General features: G+C 37.7%; 2 protein-coding genes and 1 non-coding gene across 3 annotated transcripts; 1 reads left to right on the forward strand and 2 right to left on the reverse strand.

Annotated features, from left to right (window-relative positions):
* Positions 1-307: 307 nt before the first annotated feature.
* On the reverse strand, positions 308-5067 carry tectb (tectorin beta). Its single transcript, XM_085170851.1, has 11 exons — positions 3985-5067; positions 3828-3903; positions 3337-3527; positions 2692-2843; positions 2511-2583; positions 2215-2318; positions 2038-2121; positions 1781-1943; positions 974-1052; positions 844-876; positions 308-585 (listed from the first exon to the last, which is right to left on the reverse strand). The coding sequence occupies exons 2-11, from the start codon at positions 3892-3894 to the stop codon at positions 509-511; spliced, it is 1023 nt and encodes a 340-aa protein (XP_085026977.1). The 5' UTR covers positions 3895-3903; positions 3985-5067; the 3' UTR covers positions 308-508.
* Positions 5068-6604: 1537 nt separating this feature from the next.
* Positions 6605-13642, reverse strand: LOC146512344 (dickkopf-related protein 3-like). Its single transcript, XM_085170240.1, has 4 exons — positions 8629-13642; positions 8308-8482; positions 8013-8214; positions 6605-7212 (listed from the first exon to the last, which is right to left on the reverse strand). Exons 1-4 carry the CDS (start codon positions 8779-8781, stop codon positions 7152-7154), a joined length of 591 nt encoding a protein of 196 aa, XP_085026366.1. The 5' UTR covers positions 8782-13642; the 3' UTR covers positions 6605-7151.
* Positions 13643-19079: 5437 nt separating this feature from the next.
* Positions 19080-19152, forward strand: trnav-cac (transfer RNA valine (anticodon CAC)). The gene has a single exon. It is a non-coding gene; the product is annotated as a tRNA-Val (tRNA).
* The last annotated feature ends 1279 nt before the right edge of the window (positions 19153-20431 follow it).

Genomic DNA, 20431 nt, shown 5'->3' on the forward strand with positions numbered 1-20431 from the left:
CTTCCCATTATAAAACACTCCATAAAAACATGACAAGCAAACAACGAGATTTAAAATCTGTTTTCATTTTTCCTCTGAATAAATAAATCCCATATTAGAGTTTTTATTTTCAGTGTAACATGAAATAAGGAAGACATTTTATAGTTGCTCTAGATTGTGTCATGGGAATAGAAAAAATGTAATATTATGTTTAGTCATGTGCTCTGTTTGTTGTAGTGCTGTCAGACCGAAAATCTGGTTTTAATTTAAGGACTGAATGAAATTGTTTTTTGTTTTTTATGGTTTGGAACAAATGGGAAAAAAATCCTTTTCTTTCAAAATGTAATGAATCTTTATTAGAGGAAGGAGTGAAATATCACACAAGGTTCAAAGCATCAATAAACATGCGAAATAAAAATCATATTGTGAGATAATGATCGCGTGGGGAGGAATGTATTCATACGCTCCCTGAGTCCTGGGTGGCACTCCCCTCTGTGTTTGTGTGTTAATGGAAACTGATGATTTTGTTTTATAAAATTCTTGATCCATTGATGAAATCATAACATGTGTTTATCAGGACCACAAGCAGGATGAGCACTGAGACGCCTGTTAAAGGAGGGAGAAAAAAAATTAACAGATCAAACCTCAGTGAATGAGAACCAAGTCTGAACACGATTAGCTGAGCTTAAGCCTTGAGAGGATGAGTTCATGTTAAACTTGAGTGGTTTTGCAGCTCATGTACAAAGCAGTACACAGATTTAAACATTTCAGTTACACTCTATTTACTCTATTTACTCCATTTATTTAAAGCATAAATCTTTTGATTATGATTTCAATCAAAATTATCATCGCATTGTTTCTTACCTGTTATGTGTCCATTATTAGAAGACTGATTACCTGTTAAAATAAAGACAGTACTGTTCATACTATACAATCGACTGCATGAGTTACTCTTTATTGATCTCAGTCATAAATATGTCACGTTTTACTCCACCTTTAATGCGAAATTCAGCAGTAAGGATCCCCCCATTTGGGTCTACGTCTGATGACAAACTCCTTACAGAGCAGGGGCTCTTCAGGAAAAAGCAACCATAGTTTCCTGTTTAGTTAGTTTGTTTTTTTACACTGTACTCAACTTGATGTTAAAGGCCAGTATAAGAATTTGAAAAACAACCAGTCAGAATATGAAATTAGCTTTTTTGTTAATAGAGGAAAATCACTAATTTGTATTTATTGCAGAAAAATTACCTACCTTTATAAAGACACAGAATTGAATGTTATAGTGATCTGTTATTCAGTTTATAATTGCATGGTGTCAAAGGCCAAAACATGGACTGGCCAGTAAAGGCAACTTAGCAGCTATGTGGAAGCTAGACTTAAAATGTATTGGTTAATGCTGCTAGCCTTGCAGTCTGCATCAGTCCATTGATAGTGAGTTTAATGAGTTTAATCTAAAATGGTTTGGTCAGCCCAGATTAACCTGCAGGTTTGTAAATGCATCTATTAAGTGGTCTGCTGCCAGGGAACAAATCAGGTAAGCCTGGAAGAAAATCAGCTCTCAGAGATGATGAGCTAAAGAAGATTGACTAAGAGATAGTTCCAGTTAGATGTTTCAGGTTTTGTATCTGGTGCGTGTCAAACTTTGGAAATTAACAACAGAGCCACAGTTAATATTATTAGTAACATCTGTGCTTTTTCTACTATGACATTTAAAAAGAGCAGTTGCAAAACAGCAACATGTAGATGGGAACGACTTCAGTGCTATAATGTTTTTGGTATCATTAAATAACAAAACACTCACTGGCTGACAGGTGATCATTTCTCCATCACAGACCTGGACCTCACAGTGAAGCCAAACAGTGGACACCTTCTCCTGCCGCTGGAAGCGGAAAGAGTTGAACTTGAACATGGAGCGGCTGTCTTTGGCGTTCTCAAAAATAGTCACAGTGTTGTCAGAGGAGCAGCTGTTGGAAAACAGCAATTAAACATCCTAGAAAACATAAAGAAGTGGGAACAAAATGTTCCTTAAGTTGAATTTAGCCTTTTGTGTTTTAGTACCTGTTAATGATGAGGCTCCACCTTTTCCTGTCTGTGGAGTAAGGTGAAGGAGTGGCCCAGCAGTTGTTTATCACAACTTTGAATCTTTGAGATGTAAAGGACAAATGCGCTTTAGAAGTCTGGGAGAATCTTACCTTTAAAACTACAAAAATAAACATACAAACATCTAAAGTCTACCTGTTACTTAGGCCTTTTGCCTCGATGCCAATGAATACTTCAGAGCCGATCTCAGAGGTATCAATCACATAGGGAGCGTCCTTGGCATACAGGAACTTTGAATTCTATGAAATATGGGACATTTTGTGTTTTTCAAGATGTCTGCAGTTCTCGTTTGCATTCAATGATCGTGGTGTGTACACGATAATACCTTCATTTATTAAAGACAGTATTTATAACAAAAACACACTGATAAAAAGCATTTATTACGTTAAACATGTCGATTCCACCGGGCGAATCTTTGAGCAGCTACTCACCGTGAACACATTCATAGACAACTGTGATCTAAAAGTGCCTATACTCCCATTGTTGACATAAACTGTAGCCACTCTGGAAAAAGCAGAGGGTTTAGTAAAAACGCTGCAAGTCATTGGGTCAGAAGGCACATATCATCCAGACAGCAGCTGTGGTCATCTCGTATCCTGAACTGGTGCTTACCTTTGGCTAAAGACCGCATTATTAACCAGATAGGCTGCTCGGTACGTGCAGCTGAAGGTGTAGTTCACAGGCTGGTTTCTGACTGTCAGTGAAGTATCATTGGACACAATGGAGTTGTAGAAGATGTATTTGGGGTCTTTGCCGGGAATGTACTGTGGCATGAAAAGTATAAAATACTGTTATTAATACTTTTAAATAAACTGAGAGAGACTTCTCTGTATTTAAATAGTACTATCCTCAAGGGACAGTAAGACCAAATTACAAAAAATAATGCAGTAGTTTTTATACCTACATAGATCATTTTAATTTTATATGCCAAGACCTTGGGATAACCTCAGCATGATTGCATTTTAGTGACCCTGTATTTTGTTGATTGTCTGTTTTCCTCAATGCACTGCAATGCAATGCCTTCATTACATTTCCAGTCCCTGTCCTATGTCTGCAAAATAAAAAGTCAGTATTTCACCTTTCAATTCAGTTTTTTTATATGGTGCTAAACCACAACAACAGCTGCCTCAAGGTGCTTTGTATTGTAAGGTAAAGAGGCAACAATAATCTCAGGTATTGTCTCAAGAAAAACTGACAAAATTAATCTCTAAGCATGGCGGCAAAGTACTGGTTATTATGGCCTACTTGGCTTCTCACCTCAGACTGAGTCCCACAGTATGAGTGATTTTTGGGTGTGAGATCTGGGATGGTGAAGCGGTAGTAACCTGGGCTGTGCATTCCATTGTAACAGACTCCACCGAGAGACAAGTGTTCAATCTCCCAGCCGTAAGGACACTCTGGGACGTTGGCAATTATGGCATTAGGGAAACATGACACCATAACGTAATCTGAAGTAAAAATGAAAATAAAAAGGGAATATTATACACTGTACCTTACAGTTTATTTAATCATACTGTGACAGTAGTGGTTATCAATTCCTTCTTTGTTTTTCCTCTTGAGTTTTATTCACATTTAGGGATGATTTTCATATATGTATGAAAATAACTCATATAAGTCATAGTTTTAGGATGCATGGTGATTTTTGCATTAAAAAGCAATGACCAAAAAATCTACATATAAATGCTATACAAGTCATGAGGCACAAGCATGTTAAATACATACTCATCTTTGTGTCAAAGTGTTTTTACCTGCTTTTTGGGGAATGCATGACCATGCAACAGGCAGCAGCATTAACAGTGCACTGACAAAAGCCATAGTGTGGTGCTGCAGAGAAATTCAAGAATTATCAATAACAGGATAATGTGTAAAGTAAGTCTGAGAAAATATAACACATATGACGCTTACCTGACAGAAGTAATGTCTTCAACCACCTTGAGGTCAGAGGTTCCTCATGGCTCTTTAGCAGTTTACCTGGAGTGGTGACTCAAGAGCTAACAACTCTTGATAACTTAGGGAGGGATTTTATACTATCACAGGTAAGGCTAATCGACTTTCACCCATTCTCCTATCTCCACTTTTTCCCTTGGCAGGATGGGTTTAAGAGCTCTATTGTCAGCTTCTCACAAAAGCTCTCTGTACTGCTCAGACATTGACTTTCAAATGACCAAAGTCTCTCAAAGGATTAGCTCTCAGGGTCGTAGAGTGTGTTCAAGACAGCTAACAGAGAATTCTTAAATTTATACAATTAAAACTATTAGTTTTTGACTAGTACAAAATTTAAAGCGAGTCTCTCTATGTGTGATCTCTTTATGTGCGATCAGTGTTGCTATTGTTGCAAAACTAATATTAATATCATGCACATAGATCCGTGTTAGCAAGAAAGCTAATGTTAGCCAGAAGGATGCAAGTTTTATCAAATTAAGCCCATCTGACCAACACAACATGATTTACGCAACCAGTAGAGTCGTCATTGAGTTATTTGATTTTTGAGTTGACCTTCATGTGGTTTTGAGGGCTAAAGACCACTGGTTGTGGACACTACTTTTTGGAGTTTATTGAGGTTTTCTTTAGCCAAACGTTATCACCTGTAGGGGGGAGGGTAAATCTTAGCTAATCTAAGCTAAATGAAACTCAAGAAACACATATCTAATAATTAGCACTAAGTAACTTATAAAATGCTAAAATTTCACTTGCTTGGTTGGTTGTACTTTGCAGGAAGCGTTATCTTTGTCGCATAATTTGTTTTTAAATAAAGTTGTCCATAAACACCAATCTTGAGCCTGCAAATAGGACTTCACAAACCAATGGGTGACATCACAGTGGCTACATCCACCTTTTGTAGGATCTATGATTGGTACCTCTGTTAATAATGGTGGCCACGCCCTTAACTCCATACCTGGTAACAGAATATACTGCTGCTTACATTGGCAGGTAACTCTTGTAAAAAAGGATTTTATATTTCACTGAAGCATTTATGGTTAAATAAAGGGTATAAAAATAGATAAATATGAAATAATAGAATAAAAACGAACTTCACAAAAAACAATCACTTTTTATAGTTATAGATAGATCGGTTTTGTATATATACATCAGGCGAATATTTACAGAAATCTGGAGTAAAAAGAGAAATAGGCAGCTTGTTAAAATGTCTTCAAATTCTACACTGGTTTTATTTCCTTTCATGCTAGAGGACAAAGCATTCAGGAATAGAAAACCGTTTAAGAAGCTAAATAGTGCAAACAGACATGTATAGATACTTCCAAAATGCGATTGTTGACTGTGATATGTGCTGCCTACAATGGTAACTTCTGTTCTTAAGTGGAGATGATAGGCCACTGTTTTGCACCGTTCGGCAATATAAGGTTTCTCAAAGTCTTGTGCTATTAGATATCGCTTTTGTCTCGTTCGCCTTTCTTATGTGTGTGAAACGTGTGTTCTCACTGGCAGGTTTAGAACAGTCACACTGGCTTCTCCTGAAGCCTTAATAACTCTAGTTGTGATCAGTTACTGTGCATTATTTCTGGCATAAATTCTTCTTTGCCTTTTACATCCTGTTTGTTAATAAAATCAAAAGGTTTGTCAGAAAAAACACATCTATACCTTAATAAAACATCCTAAGACTTTCCAATCTTTCTTGTCGTGAGGCTCTGTTCACAGCACCTTGCAAAGACTTAATGATAAGCTCTGTAACACGATAGCAAAGAGGTTAGACACTAATGTCCTTCACAGAACAATTCAAGTCACCGTGAAATTGAAGGGGCAAACTGGACGATTAGCATGTAAATGGCCCTCAGACTATGCCCGACGTAGTCCGAGGAAGATACTGATCTAAGAATGGGCCAGGGGACAGCTAGCATTACAGCATCTGGTGATGCTAACAATTAGGAGCTGCAAGATTCCTTCATATTATGTAACTCCTTCCTGTAGTCCAAGAAACGTGCTCAGAGGGAGACAGACTCTGTTTTCATAAGATTGCACAGTCGACTTAGTGCTTTAAAGGAATACAGCACCTAAAATCGTTTCAGTTTCATCATATTTGAAACATAAGTTTTCTGAGAATTCTACATAATCAAATCTAAACAAAATTGCACAATACATTTTTAAATCAAGGAATTGCAAAAAAAAAAAAAAAAAAAAGAAAAAAAAAACAACAACTTTAAACTCCTATATTTCCAATTAATATTTCATTTAGGGTTGTTATTTTTTAAAAAACTGCCAAGAATTTTTGGCAATTATTTCATAATTCAGTCTTTAAACAGTTAACTATATAAACATGTACTTTGAAATTTACTATAAGGTTAGCTTTGTGGTAAGGAAAACAACAAAACATCCAAGAAGATGAACTTTTCTCAAAATGTCTCTACATTTTAATTGATTGTATGCTAAATGAATATATACAAATTATCTAAAAAACAAACAAACCCTAAAATCTAAAATAATTTTATTTTAAAGAATAATAGTGACTTTACTGTCATTACTTTTTAAAAATGTATAATTCTGATGCTACTTCTCATTTTTGCTATATTTAATTACCTTTGTTATCTTGATGTTATTTGGCAAAATTCTCCAAAAACATATTTTGATTTCAAAACATTCTTTGTCTGTAAAGTCTGGATTATATAAATGTTTTACATTTGTATGTGTATATAATGTTTCTGTATGCACAAGTACTTTACTCATCACCCATATGTTTTGATTAGTGATTGGGAATGATCTTGGAAGCCTTAAAATAAAGAAACTGTAATACATTTTTTGTGAAACACAAATTATACTCATTAGTTTTGGAAAACCTTTTCTTTAATTTATGCTTAAAACTTGAAGCATTTCAGACATTTAGAGAAAGAAAGATCAGCAAATGATCCTGATGGAGATTTTGGATAAGACACTAGCTTTGTTGAGCCCAGCTACATACAGTAGTGCTTTTTGTTAAAATTTACAAAATGAAATATTAAAAACAACTTTTCTTTAAGCCTCTAATAAGAGCAAATAACAATACAGCATATTTAAAAATATATACATTTAAATATATACAGTATAGTTACACAGAAAATAGAACTTCTGTTGATAATATATCAAAGGTTGGGCACTTGACAGGTCCAGCTTATTCGTTCTGGCTGGTATATAAACTCCTCCCTGAAAGACAAACAAACCCAAGTTAGTCTTTGCAAGTAGCAATTATTTTAGATAAACTGAATCATGTTTGAAACATATTACTCGCTTGCAGTTATTGTCATATAGAATGAAAGAAAAAGGCCTTTAAAGCTTGCTGTTACTAAGGCTGTAGATTAGTAGACAATCATAGTACATAGTGCAAACATACAAATTTTCCTTGCAATGTAGAGCAACTTTTCTGAGCTGTTTCTTTTACTGTCTTAGCTAAAGGCTTTTTCACTTTTCCATCTTGGAGCACTGCTTAAATTTCATCTGTAAATTGTATTGTGGAACCTGTTTTACGCCAAAAGACATGTACATTTCCAGTATAAATTAAAAACGACTCTAAACCTACTTAGTTTGTAAAAGTCTTAAAAATACACAATACAACATAAAAATTAAAAAGTAACATAAAAAGATAAACTTTTCTACAGTTGTACAAACAGAGAGGCTTAAAAGCTTTAAAAGCTTTCTGGGAAGTTAGTCCTCGACCTGCCCTTTCACCAACTGAGCCTAAGGCCTAAAAGTCCAGAAAACCCAGTATGTCCATTCAATTATGTAGAAGTCCAGGAAGAATTTGAATTAACACCCACAAAATGGTATAAATGTGATTGTCATTTGCCTAATTTTTTGCAATAAAATCTAGATAACAAAGACCCCAGAACTGATTTGTCAATGAAACTAAAAGCTTTGGAGTAAATATTGATATCAGTCACTTTAGCGAACCCTTTGTTTGTTGAGTAAAATATCTGATGATGAAAAGCTGTGTTTGTAGTACTTACTCTTTCTGTAGCTTTCCACTGCTTTCACGACAAAGTAAACCCTCATCACACGGACAAATCTGGTTGATGCTGAATGCCAGGCCACCATCAGGCACATAACAGCTCTCATCTAACGTCAGTCTTCTTTTGCACACCTGCTCACCATGATGCCGGGCACAACACATGGATGCTCCACAGTCTCTGTCAACTTTACACCTGGCACCTGGATTAAGGAAACAGTGGTCACTTCTGGTCTCGTATGAAAAAAAATTGGGAAATTTAAAAGATTTGGTTACATTTGTTGGTCCACCCTTACCCTCTTGTCCATCGGGGATACTGCGGTGGCACTTCCCGAACATGCAGCTAAGTCCACGAACACATTGTGCATCTCTCCGACAGTAATGACCCTCCCCTCTTACAGGCACACAAAGGCCAAAGTGGCGATCACATGAGAAACCCCTTCCACAAGCTCTGTCGTGGTCACATGCAGCCTGAAGAAAAGAAGGAAATCATTGCAAACTTTGCCTGAAATTCTAAGCCCAGTTTAAGACCATGTTGCTCTCATACCTTTTCTACAGATGTCAAATGATTTCGTTAATTCAAACAAAATAATCATGGCCACTTTCAAGCATCTTACCGTGACTGGTTTGGCAACAGGAGCGCTCTGTCGAAGTGCTTTTGCTCCTTCTTTGGGAGGACTGTGAGGCATGTTCAGCATCCAGGCCCATATACGTGCTTCTGTGCCATAAAAGGACAGACACAAACAAACCAACCACAGATTTCCAAACATTTCCAAAATGCACAAAAAGGATTGATAAAAAATGATCAACTTAAAAAGAGGTGAGTTAAAAAGCCAGGAAACCTCAAAACAAAAATCCAGAGCTTAAAAGTGCAAGTCAAAGTGTAAATAGTCAGTACTGAAGGTATCCATGCAGTGACAGTGGCTCACTGCTCTTCTGGTTTGACTTTTATAGGTCAGAAGGACTTGACCTCCCCCCACCAGGCTGTTTGTCCAAACAACAGAGTAGGAGGAGACAATTAGTTGTTAATGGATTAACTAAATTGTTGGGGTCACCCCCTGCAGTCAGAAAATAGTGGCAAAATGGCCATTCATGGAGTGGGGAGAAAGGGAATGAGGAGAGATGGGGCACTGAGGGTGGTGATGGACTGACAACAGTTTCACACAATAGAGCCAAGACAAGCACCACCTTCACGTGATTATCTCTACCAGAAAAACAAACGAGCAGGACAAAAGCAGACAAATTAATGACATGTTTCGCTGCTCTCTGACAAGTAGAGCCACTGCAAGTCTTGACCCCAAACACTGGGTAAACACTCCTGGCCCCGACCTCGACTGTCCTGATACCCCCTACCCTATCCCACTTCAGACCCCATGCTGTGAGCAATTTGGAGAAGTGCACCCTGCGGATGAACCCTGAACTCATTAAATGTAATTACCATCAGGAGAAGGAAGACAAGGCGCTGTAGGGGAATAAAAATAATATTTTTTTTCACATTTTTGTCCTGGAATCTTTATACATGACAAGCAGGACAAGCAATTCTCTATAAATACAGTTATGATAATAACTGAAATGTCCAACAATCAGCTAGTTTTAAGTTTTTAATATGCACAAAGTCTGTGTTTGAAATCATTTCGTTATGCTTTATTTATCCAGGTAAAAGTCTCCCATATGATTTAGTCATATAACAGATCATTACAAAAGTAAAATTAAAATCAGTCACACTGACCAAAAGAGCTTAAACTCCCCCACAATGACCAGTTATGACAATTTAAGCTCCTTCCGTACTGTTCTGACTTCTGGAATAAACATTTGTGAGACATAGACTATACTGGTTGTGGTTTTTACACATATAGATATAGATAATTCTAGGTAGTTATTAAAATTCAGATGATATTGAGTCTTCTTTATGGCATCAGCAATCATGCAGAAATGTGGTCATTCTTGCAGAAATGAGCAAGGCCTTCCCTTAAAAATATAGCAGTATCTTCAGTAGTGTCCTCACAGATGTAAAGGTTTCCCATGTACATAAATACAGGCCATACCATCAGCAATGGTGACTTCTGATTCGTGTCCATGATTTCAAATGACACTCCACATCTACAGCATGGTTTACTGAAGTGTTTTGAGTCCATACGGTGATGTCCAAGACAGTCTGTTTTTAATGAAGAGCTGACTGAGAGCTTCAAAGACTACTCAATAATGATTGAGGGCTTTGTCCCATGCATCCAGAGTTTTCTCCAGTTCCTTTAAATCTTAATTATATTATGAACCATCCATGATGAAATGTAATTTTAGATTCAGAAACAGTCATCTTCTTCTTTCTGGGATTCTCTTTCATTTCCATTTGGATTCCACAAGATGTTTTATAGGCATTTTAAAACTTTTTCAGTCTTCGTTTCCCCTGTGCAGACCTTTGTAAAACATTCTTGTATCAAAAACAAAATAAGCATGTATATATTTTCAAAAACATACAATTTCACATTTTTAACATTCGTTATAGAGGTTTCACGCTTTTTAAAATTTGCAATGTACACAGCATCCAATCTTTTTTTTTTTTTGGAAATTGGATTTGGTTCTTTGTTTTGCTTGGATGAATGTAGTCATAGCTTACACCTCGATAAGCCCACACAGACCCTCTGTCTCACTCACGAGCCTCCAGGCCACTATTAAACCCACCACTTAATGTCTCTCCAACTAAGACAACATCTTGTCTTGTCTATAATTGTAATTAATGCACCTTGTATGGAGAGCTTTATCTAACATTACCAGGTATTTCTTACTCAGACTGAGGTGCCTGAATAATTGTCACTAATTTACATTTTCTAAGTGGCAGACAGCCCAGATCAGATACACAGATATTGCAGTCTGGGACTGTCTTAGCTCCTTATCCTTATCAGAACAGAGTAGCACAGACTAATGGCACAGTTAGTGGGCACAATAGTAGCAATTAGCAATGTGTAAATAAGTACTGTGTCAGGGTTATGCAGCCTTTGGAGCAGTCTAATCATTTTGACTGGATTATTGAGTTATAAGAGGTAATGCAAGGGATGCATTAATGAGAGAAAGAAAATATAATCTATTCCAATCCATTCAAATAAATGACAGATAGTTTTATCGTACTCATCAGTTTTCTGTTCATTATTGGTAAAAATTAGAGATGGCACGATACCACTTTTTTATGTCCGATACCGATACCGATATCATAAATTTGGATATCTGCCGATACCGATATGAATCCGATATAGTGTGTTTTTTAATCAGTAAAACTGTTTTTTTAATATCTTGCTGCTTTTTGTATAAGTTCATACTCAAGTTAAAAAACAACAACAACACTAAAGCTATTCTGTTATACCTGTATGTAAAAAAAGACACACTGCACCCAAAATATTTCATAGATCAGCAACACTGATCAATCTAATAAAGTTAAATCTACCCCATCCTCCCTATTCTGGTATTTTAAAGAGTACTTAGCAGAAATATTAAGCAACCTAACTAATAGGGTTGCAAACTCCCAGCAAAAGAAAATAGGGAACCACCCTCTTCCTCATGATGCTTAATCAATGTAATCAACTTTAATTTGATGCAGGGTGAAAAAAATTCACAGAAATAAATTATTTTTCAAGAATAATTAAATAGATTCAACATCTTTCTTCAACAGAATTGCAGACTGCACAGATGGTACCTTCCCAAAGGAAAAAGTACTACTACTAAAAAGTACTAGGGTATATTAGACTTAACAGTTACTATATACAGTAATGGACTTCTATACATTTTACATCAGATTAAAACTTTGGGTGTAAGATTCAGATAATTATTAAATAATTAAAAGCTAGATATTTTAAATGAGAATAAGAAAGAAAAGTATGTCTTTGTGCCCCCTTTTCCCTGTTAATGCCCTATCGGCCCCCCTGGCTAAACTTTGATAGATCCGCCCCTGCACAGTTACCAGCCGTCAGCTGCATAGAAAAAGATCCTGGTCTAGAAAGTAATATTAAATAAATTCTAACAACAGCTTATCAAGCTTAATAGTGCTGCTGTTGTTCAGCCGCTGGTTTCCTCTTTCTGGTGAGAAGTGGGCCAAAAACAAAGAAGAGAGACACTCGAGACAGAAAAGCCGATCAGCTGATCATTGATCAGTTTCACGATTGAAGTAGCAGCAGGAGAGAGAGAGAGAAGAGGCAGTTGCTCTATATATCGGTTGTTAAGCTTAACGCGGGAATGCTTTACAAACATTCAGAGATGAATTTACACACTTGCTTTACTTCTCTCTGAGATAACTTCCTCGGAGATGAAATGTTTGCTAGCAGGCTACAAATACACACAGCGCTCTATCATGTGACCACACTGCTCCGGCTCGCCATGTCGCCAAGTTTTGTGAGGTGCTTTTTTGATATTTAATGGATCGGATTACATTTTTTATTTCTCTCCGATATCCGATCCAGTAATTTAGGTCAGTATCGGACCGATACCGATACGTAATATCAGATCGGTCCATCTCTAGTAAAAATATTACAATGTTTCTAAATTGTAGGCTACATCAAAGCTAAAATTGGGTTATATTTGGTTAAGTTTAGTAGATGTCAAGGTGATGCCTAGCTGTTGTTTCAAAAATGATAATGTGTTATGTATGTGGGGTTTTTTAAACACATCCGACTCACTTATTATTTTGCTGTGACTTGATTGCAACCACAAAGCTACACAATGTCCATTCCATGTATGCATTTATGTTAAACAGCATTTGACCTTAAATTCTGTTTCTCATGGGGTTACATCTCGATATGTGTTTCGTGGTAAGGATATTTATATGGACCTCTGGATAATGAAAACCTATTATTCCCACAGAGGCAGGGGAACTGGGAAGCAGTGTTGCCTCTTAGGATGAAGGTGCTGGGTCAGATGGTAAAGAAGGGGCAAGTATATTTTGGAACATTAAAATCATGTCAAAGGATGCAAGGGTACAACTTCTTGCATCCATTATTTTTGTCTCTACGGTGATTGTGTAGACTTGGGTGAAAAGATATACCAACTTGTTGCCGATTAAAACATGAGAAGGGTGATACTTAGAGGAGGGGCAATCCATTTCCTCCAAGGACCACATGAGAAACTAGGATTCTTGTGGTGGGCTGCACCAATAAGCTTACAAAGAGACACAATTAATATTGAGCAGAACTGAGGTAAGCGTAATGGTTATTATTAGTCTTTAAGCTGATTTGTTTCTCCGTTTGCTTTGGTTTTAAGCAGAAATGAAAATTGTTAATAATAAAAAAAAGGGGTTCGATTTGAGTGAGTTTGCAGAAGTAATGGTAAATGGCCTGTATTTGTATAGCGCTTTTACTAGTCCCGCCTAGGGACCCCAAAGCGCTTTACACGTCCAGTCATCCACCCATTCACTCTCACATTCACACACTGGTGGAGGCAAGCTACAGTTGTAGCCACAGCTGCCCTGGGGCAGACTGACAGAAGCGAGGCTGCCATATTGCGCCATCGGCCCTTCTGGCCAACACCAGTAGGCGGTAGGTGAAGTGTCTTGCCCAAGGACACAACGACCGAGACTGTCCGAGCTGGGGCTGGAACTGGCAACCTTCCGATTACAAGGCGAACTCCCAACTCTTGAGCCACGATCGCCCCGTAATGATGTCGTTTTTCCTTTCAAATAAAACCTGTGGTAAAAGGATACATTTTCACTAAATATACTATATCATATTAATGTAATATATTTTCTTGTTTCTTTTTTTTTTACTTTTTAGCCGAATCTGAATATTAGGTACGTGTCTGGCACAGTCATCTTTTCAATGTTTTTTTTGGTAGGAAAAGTTTTAGAGCTTGCAGACTCATCATTGCATCATCAATTTTTCTGTTCTGTAACTCCTAAACAGAACTTTTAAAGTGAGTCACACATACACATATTCATCCTTCCTAATAAGATTTACAGCACTGCATTTTGCATCATAGGGATTACAGTTTAAACTACACCCACTCCCTCCCCTTATCATTCTTCTACAAAAACGCTATTGTTATACATCTGTACTTACAGTAAGATATCACCCTGACTATTTACCCAATGCAGTGACAGATAACTGTCTCTCTACGGTCCTCAACATGTTTTCCCTGTGTTAATGACTCTGCTAATGACGCTTGTAATGCATGTAAAGAATCAACATCGCTGATGGTCGTGCAATTAGGGATTAAGAGAGACAATAGACAAGCTGATGTCTGCCCATTGTAATGGACCTTGACCCCCCCGCACCCCCCAAGACCACCACCTCCACCACCACCATGGGGAGCTGTGAATGGTGGAGGTTATGACTAGTCCTCATTCCCACTTCCAAGAAAACACTTAGTGCAAGACGGATGGAAAATTTAGAAAAGTCCCTTAGAGTGTATGTTTATTCAGGTCAATGGAAAACAATTCGTTTCAGCATTACTGAAACTACAGTGTGCAGTGTCAGATGATACCAGGCCTTCATGGTAATAAATATTTATAGTCCGGGAAAGGCAAAAGCAAGTTGTGCTACATCAGCTGTGTTGTTTGTTCTTCTGTTAGTTGCTTGAATGTTTTGTGACAACTGGAGAGTGGAAACTTTATGGACAATAAAATCAGTTAGTGGTTGGTGTACGATTGAAAACTGTCAGCATTGATTTTGCGTTGTTCACCAGTAGTTATGATTTAAAGAAAAAGGGTTTAGATGTATTGGGAAAGATTTGTAAATCAAAAGTAATGTAGATGTGCTTTAGTAATGACACAATAACAAAAACAGGCACATGTTGCACATTCATAAATGATTAAACTTCTGATTAAATCCATTAGGTTTACAAGAAACTGTCAATCGAACACAATCCATGCAACATTATTGCCACAGGCTAAAGACAGAAAAGCCCAATTCAACTGGCTGAATGGCCAGTGAATGGCTATGCTAAGTGGGAGTTTCACCTCATAGCTCGGATGTTTGCTGCACAAGTATCTGCGAAAAATAGCGCATTGTTTATTTGCAGTTTATGCATCAGAAAATATTCAATGACTACATTATTCAGACCTAATTTTAAAAGATCTGCAGACGGTAAAGTTAAGGCAAAATTGGAAATATTGAAAAATTATTTTGTCATTGCATTTGCACGTTTGTCTTTGGGATTCTCTCTCTGTTTTTATGGTTAGCTTTTCCTTTGCTATGTTACTTATGTGTAACACTTTGATCCGCTAGCATGGATCAAATCTTGTATCCATTCTAGAAGGAGGCAGTGGAAACAGTGAACCTAGTATTGGCAGACTTGTTTTCTTAAAGCTCATTTTGATCCAAATTAGTCATTAAAGAGACCAATGTTTTTCTTTCGGTGATTGTTGGAGACCATAGATTTAAATTGACTTCCATTTATCAAAATTAACACTGGAATGAATATCAGCATTACTCTGTTTGTTGTGGAAGTTTCAAGATGTTAGAAGCTCCCTAAAGCTGCAAGCCATGCAAATGCCTAAAAACACAAGGCGTAACATTCAGTGACTTTCTTCTGCAAAACTGATATCTGGATATCAAGTCCTTGAAATAGTGGTCCTTGCGATTTGGTTAGCGACCTGCGTGTTGAGTAGCTGCTGATGTTTGTTATGTTTGTTTAAACCAGCATGCTGTTGCAGCTCTGTTTCCCCCCCCCCCCCCCCCCCCACACCCCCACACACACACATTTTGTCTTTCTTACTCATAGTCAGAAGTGGTTTCTATAACTAGATTTGATGAGTTTAAGAACTTTGTAGGGGTTCGCTGCCATTCTTTTTTACTTACTTAATTTACCTGTTTTGTGTAGAGTTACAAAGCTTAACATTGTTCTTTTTGTTGGACTGTTAGGGGGGAAAGGGGCATCCATGTTTTTCTTATCAGCTTCACTATTTTGTAATCTTAAAGCTACAGACATGTTTTTTCTGTATTTGGCCAACATCCTGTAACCCTTAAAGGATAAATTGACTTTTTGGACTTTGATTTCCAAATAATCAACTTCCATCCAAGTGTCTGAACACATTCATAAATGCAATGATATTCGATATTCATACAATTTGTCCTCCGAGAACAATTCAAGAAGTGTGAACAGAATGTGTACAGGTGTCACTCCCACGCTGTGTATCTGGCTGTATCCCTGTAGCACGATATGTTCCTATCATAGTGTTCTTCCAAATTGAGGTTACAATTTAAAATGAGGTGCTATAAATGCCTTAAAGCCTTTTGTCTGTGTTTGTGGGCAGGCAATTCACACCTTGAGCAAGCAGGGCAGAGGTTTTATGGTGCTTTGCATGAAGTGAAGTGAGCAGTGAAACAAGCCAGTAGATGTTAGCAGGTAGAAGACTGCTGCTGGGACTGAGATAGGATTAAAGCTGTACTCACATCAGTACACAAATACAAATACACGTACATGTGAAAAAACATCTAAAGTAAAGTTTGTATTACTAGTAAAGTTACAGTAATACTGTATTCTTTAAAAACGAGGGAACTTTATTATTGGTAAAACAGATGTTATTTCTAAGGGAATGGCTCCTATGTTTAGTGCCAAGTTTTCTGTAAATAAGATGACTTGTTCTTGAATTGAACTGAACTTCTATGCTTTAATTTAATACAGAAAAAAAGAACTTAAAAGGGTGATGTGAGAAAATATAAGTCTTGAATTTGACTCATCTTGAAATCAACTAACACAATATATGGTGAGCTGAAGGATTCAAAAAAACACCATATGTCTGCCTCTGTAACTCAACCAGTTCCACATCTGTCCGTTATGATTACTAATATAGAGTGACAGTAATCCTGCAAAGACACATATTTGACAGGGACACATTGTGCTAAACCTCATGATAGTATTATGTCAGCTGTGTTTTGTATCCATAAAACAAAATAAACCCCCATCTTAACACTAAAAATAACCTCAAATGAACCAAACGTGTGTTTATTTTGTCGTTAGATCTTTGAGTACACTCCTATCCAGGTTTAAATAATGTTCTCTATAACCTGTTTTCAATTGGAACAAGACCTAAGAGTGTGATTCCTTCTATAATGGGAAACAGGCGTGCTTTCTTTGTGCCAGGTTTAGGGGTTTTTATCATTAAGATGGGAAAAGAAGCAAAGGACAAGAAGAGAATGTAGAACAAGGGTCATTGGTGCCCAATAGTTAAAAGTGTTGTTAATATTAGTTTAAAGCATATAACTGGACCAGAAAACATCCTCTTTTTGAGGAAAGGGGATTTCCACCCCAAAAAACAGTGTAAATTGTGTCAAAATAGGCACCTTTGGAACATCCTCAGTGTATTTTGGTATATATTTTTAAGTTTCTTAAACTTTACTGGTCTATCTCGTAAAAAACGTTCCCCTAATTTGGTGTAGAGCTGCCTAACACATCACTTTAAAAGAGTTAAGATCTTAAAACTCTGTGTCATTGCTCTCCTTGTCTGCCTGGTGTGGCACCTGCCTTTTCTTTCAGAAGCGCATTTGTGAGGTCAGACAGTGATTTCGTACAAGAAGGCCTCGCAGTCTCAGTTCCAATTAATCCCAAAGGTGTTCTCTCAGGTTGAGGTCGGGACTCTGTGCAGGTCAGTCAAGTTCTTCCACACCAAACTCTCTCATCTATGTCTTTATGGTCCTTGTTTTTTGCACTGGTGTGCAGTCACGTTGGAACTGGAAGGCGACATCTCTAAACTGTTCCCATGAAGGTGGGAGCCTGAAATTGTTGTGACTGCACAATGCAGTCAGACAAGTACTGTTCTCATGGCAATCACCAAACCAAGATGGAGAAGCATGATTTGTTACTCCAGATAACACGTGGCCCAACCCTTTAGAATCCAGTTAGGGTTAGAGGGGGTTAGGGTTAGGTTAGGGTTAGCTGCTTTACACCACGGCATCCAACACTTTGCATTGCACTTGGTGATGCAAGGCTTGCCGCTGCTTGGTCATGGAAACCCATTCTATGAAGCTCTCCATGTACTGTTCTTGAACTAATCTGAAGGCTGCATGAAGTTTGGAGATCTGCAATAACTGACTGCAGAAAGTTGATGAACTCTGCCCACTATGTACCTCAATATCTGCTGACCCTGCTTTACAGAACCTGAGTTGCTATCATTCCCACTTTGTTATAATATCACTACCAGCTGACTGGAATATTTATTAGTGAGGAAATTTAATGACTGGACTTATTGCACAGGTTGCATCCTATCACAGTACAAAGCTGGAATTCAATAAGCTCCTTAGACCTCACAGATGTTTGGAGAAGCAGTTTGCATGCCTAGGTGCCTAATTTTATACATCTCTGACCATGGAAATGATTTGAACACATGAATCCAGTGATGTGAATGGACGGATAAATGCTTTTGGCAATCTCCAAAAGTTGATTCTGTTCATCTGGACATAGCATTTTGTGGGAGAAACGTTTCGTCACTCATCCAAGTGACTTCTTCAGTCTCAGCTGACTGCAGGTCAAACTGCAAGTCAAACTGCTGGTCAAACTGCAGGTCAAACTGCAGGTCAGGTCAAACTGCAGGTCAACTTGCAGTCCAACCTGCAGTCAGCTGAGACTGAAGAAGTCACTTGGATGAGTGACGAAACATTTCTCCCACAAAACGCTACGTCCAGATGAACAGAATCAACTTTTGGAGATTTACTTTCCTGGATGCATCAAGACGCTTTTGTAATATAGTGTATGTCTTCCAGTGATGGGAAGAAACCCTGACCAGCCATACATGTCATCCATCTGCAGTCAGCATAGTGTTTTAACTCAGCCTTCAATATGCATTGCCAGTTTATTAACATACTCATTTGGTAGTATTGCTCAGGCCTTTAGTTACTTATCAGCTTGCTTGAGTTAATTCTGCGTAATAGTTATTCACTTGTCTTTTCCAATGCTCAGGGATGCTTTGGGAAAGTCTACCCTTGACCCACCTGCTTACCTGACCTGTTCACTCTGATTATACTTGCTGGAAATGTAACCTGCTTTATGTTGCCAAGTACTGACACTGCTATCCTAGAAATCGAGAGACTGATATCTTTTAATCTCCTGATGTAGAGGCAAATCCACACACTCTGGAAACTGACCCCATGCAGCAGTTTCCGTAGTGTAGTGGTTATCACGTTCGCCTCACACGCGAAAGGTCCCTGGTTCGAAACCGGGCAGAAACATGTTTTATAAAGGACCGCTCACACCACAAATTCTGTGAACCACTACGATCAGGTAAACAGTTCCGTAGTATAAAAGGTAGAACCTCCAGACTGATCAACAGCTTTCACCCATAAGTTGTTAAAGTGTTGTTTGGGATGTGTACAGCAAAATATCTAGGACATTTGGTAGACTTTTTGCTTCAGTTGTGTGTCTGAATATGGGGGGTAGGGTGTTTGCATGCTGTTTGTGTGTGGGTTATAATATTTTTAAGACCCTGGAGAATAGCCCTAAAAAGCTTGATTTGATTTGAACTTAGCACAGGTCCAACAAGGGTCTGAAATTTGCTAGATTTTCCATTTTGCTGGGAAATTCCCACACTCTCCCATAAATGTTTGATCAAAACGATTGCGCAATAAGTCTTGAGTTTACAGGCATCTTGCTTCTATTCCTTTTGTGTTTGTGATTGAGCTTAGAATACACACATGCCATTACTTTTTTTTTTTTACTTGAAGACCCCCCATTCTGTGTCTGATTTGAAATAACTGTGCATCTATCAGTTTTATAAAACCTTCATATTTAGTTTGACATTGAGCTTTAAGTAATTAGTAGTGAAGTACCAGTTCTTTCTTCCTTGGTGCTCTTTGAGAACCAGGTGGCATTATGTTTGAAAACCCAAGCATATTGCTTATTGGGAGTTGGGAAAATTTCTGTGGTAGAAAAAATCAAAACAGCCAGATTCTAATTACTGATGGATTTCTTGTGGCAGCCCTATCCATAGCAAGTCAAACATGCCAGTGGTCCCAAATTTAAACCCTGCAATTTTGTAGTGCTGTGCCAGTGTCAGCATTTAGGCACCAACACCAGTATTTGAGAGTGAAAATGTGTGGATCCAGTTCTAGATTGGGCACCAGCATCAGGTTTGTAAAAATAGCTTTACGAAGCCCACAAATAATAAACTGCTCACAGCAACCAAAAGAAACCAAAAAAAGTGCCCAAACTGCAGTTCCCGGATTGGCCACTTGAGGCTGACTCCATGACAAGTCATTTCCACATCTCCACTGTGCACCTGTACACTTTTATTAAATCTGGTTCTTGTGATTCTTTTACTGAATAGAGAGAGCACGACTCAGTTAGTCAAAATATTTATAATTATTTTATTTAATCATCTTCCGGAAGAGAGAGACCTGCACAGCCCAAAGCCAGTTGCAAAAATCTCTTGCATTAGAAATCAAAAATGTGTATCATATAGGTGTTATTTTGGTCCTTTACATGTCACACATAGTTTTGATAAAAACAACT

This window comes from Neolamprologus multifasciatus, chromosome 8 (genome assembly GCF_963576455.1).
Source record: "Neolamprologus multifasciatus chromosome 8, fNeoMul1.2, whole genome shotgun sequence".
In the NCBI taxonomy this organism is placed as follows: Eukaryota; Metazoa; Chordata; class Actinopteri; order Cichliformes; family Cichlidae; genus Neolamprologus; species Neolamprologus multifasciatus.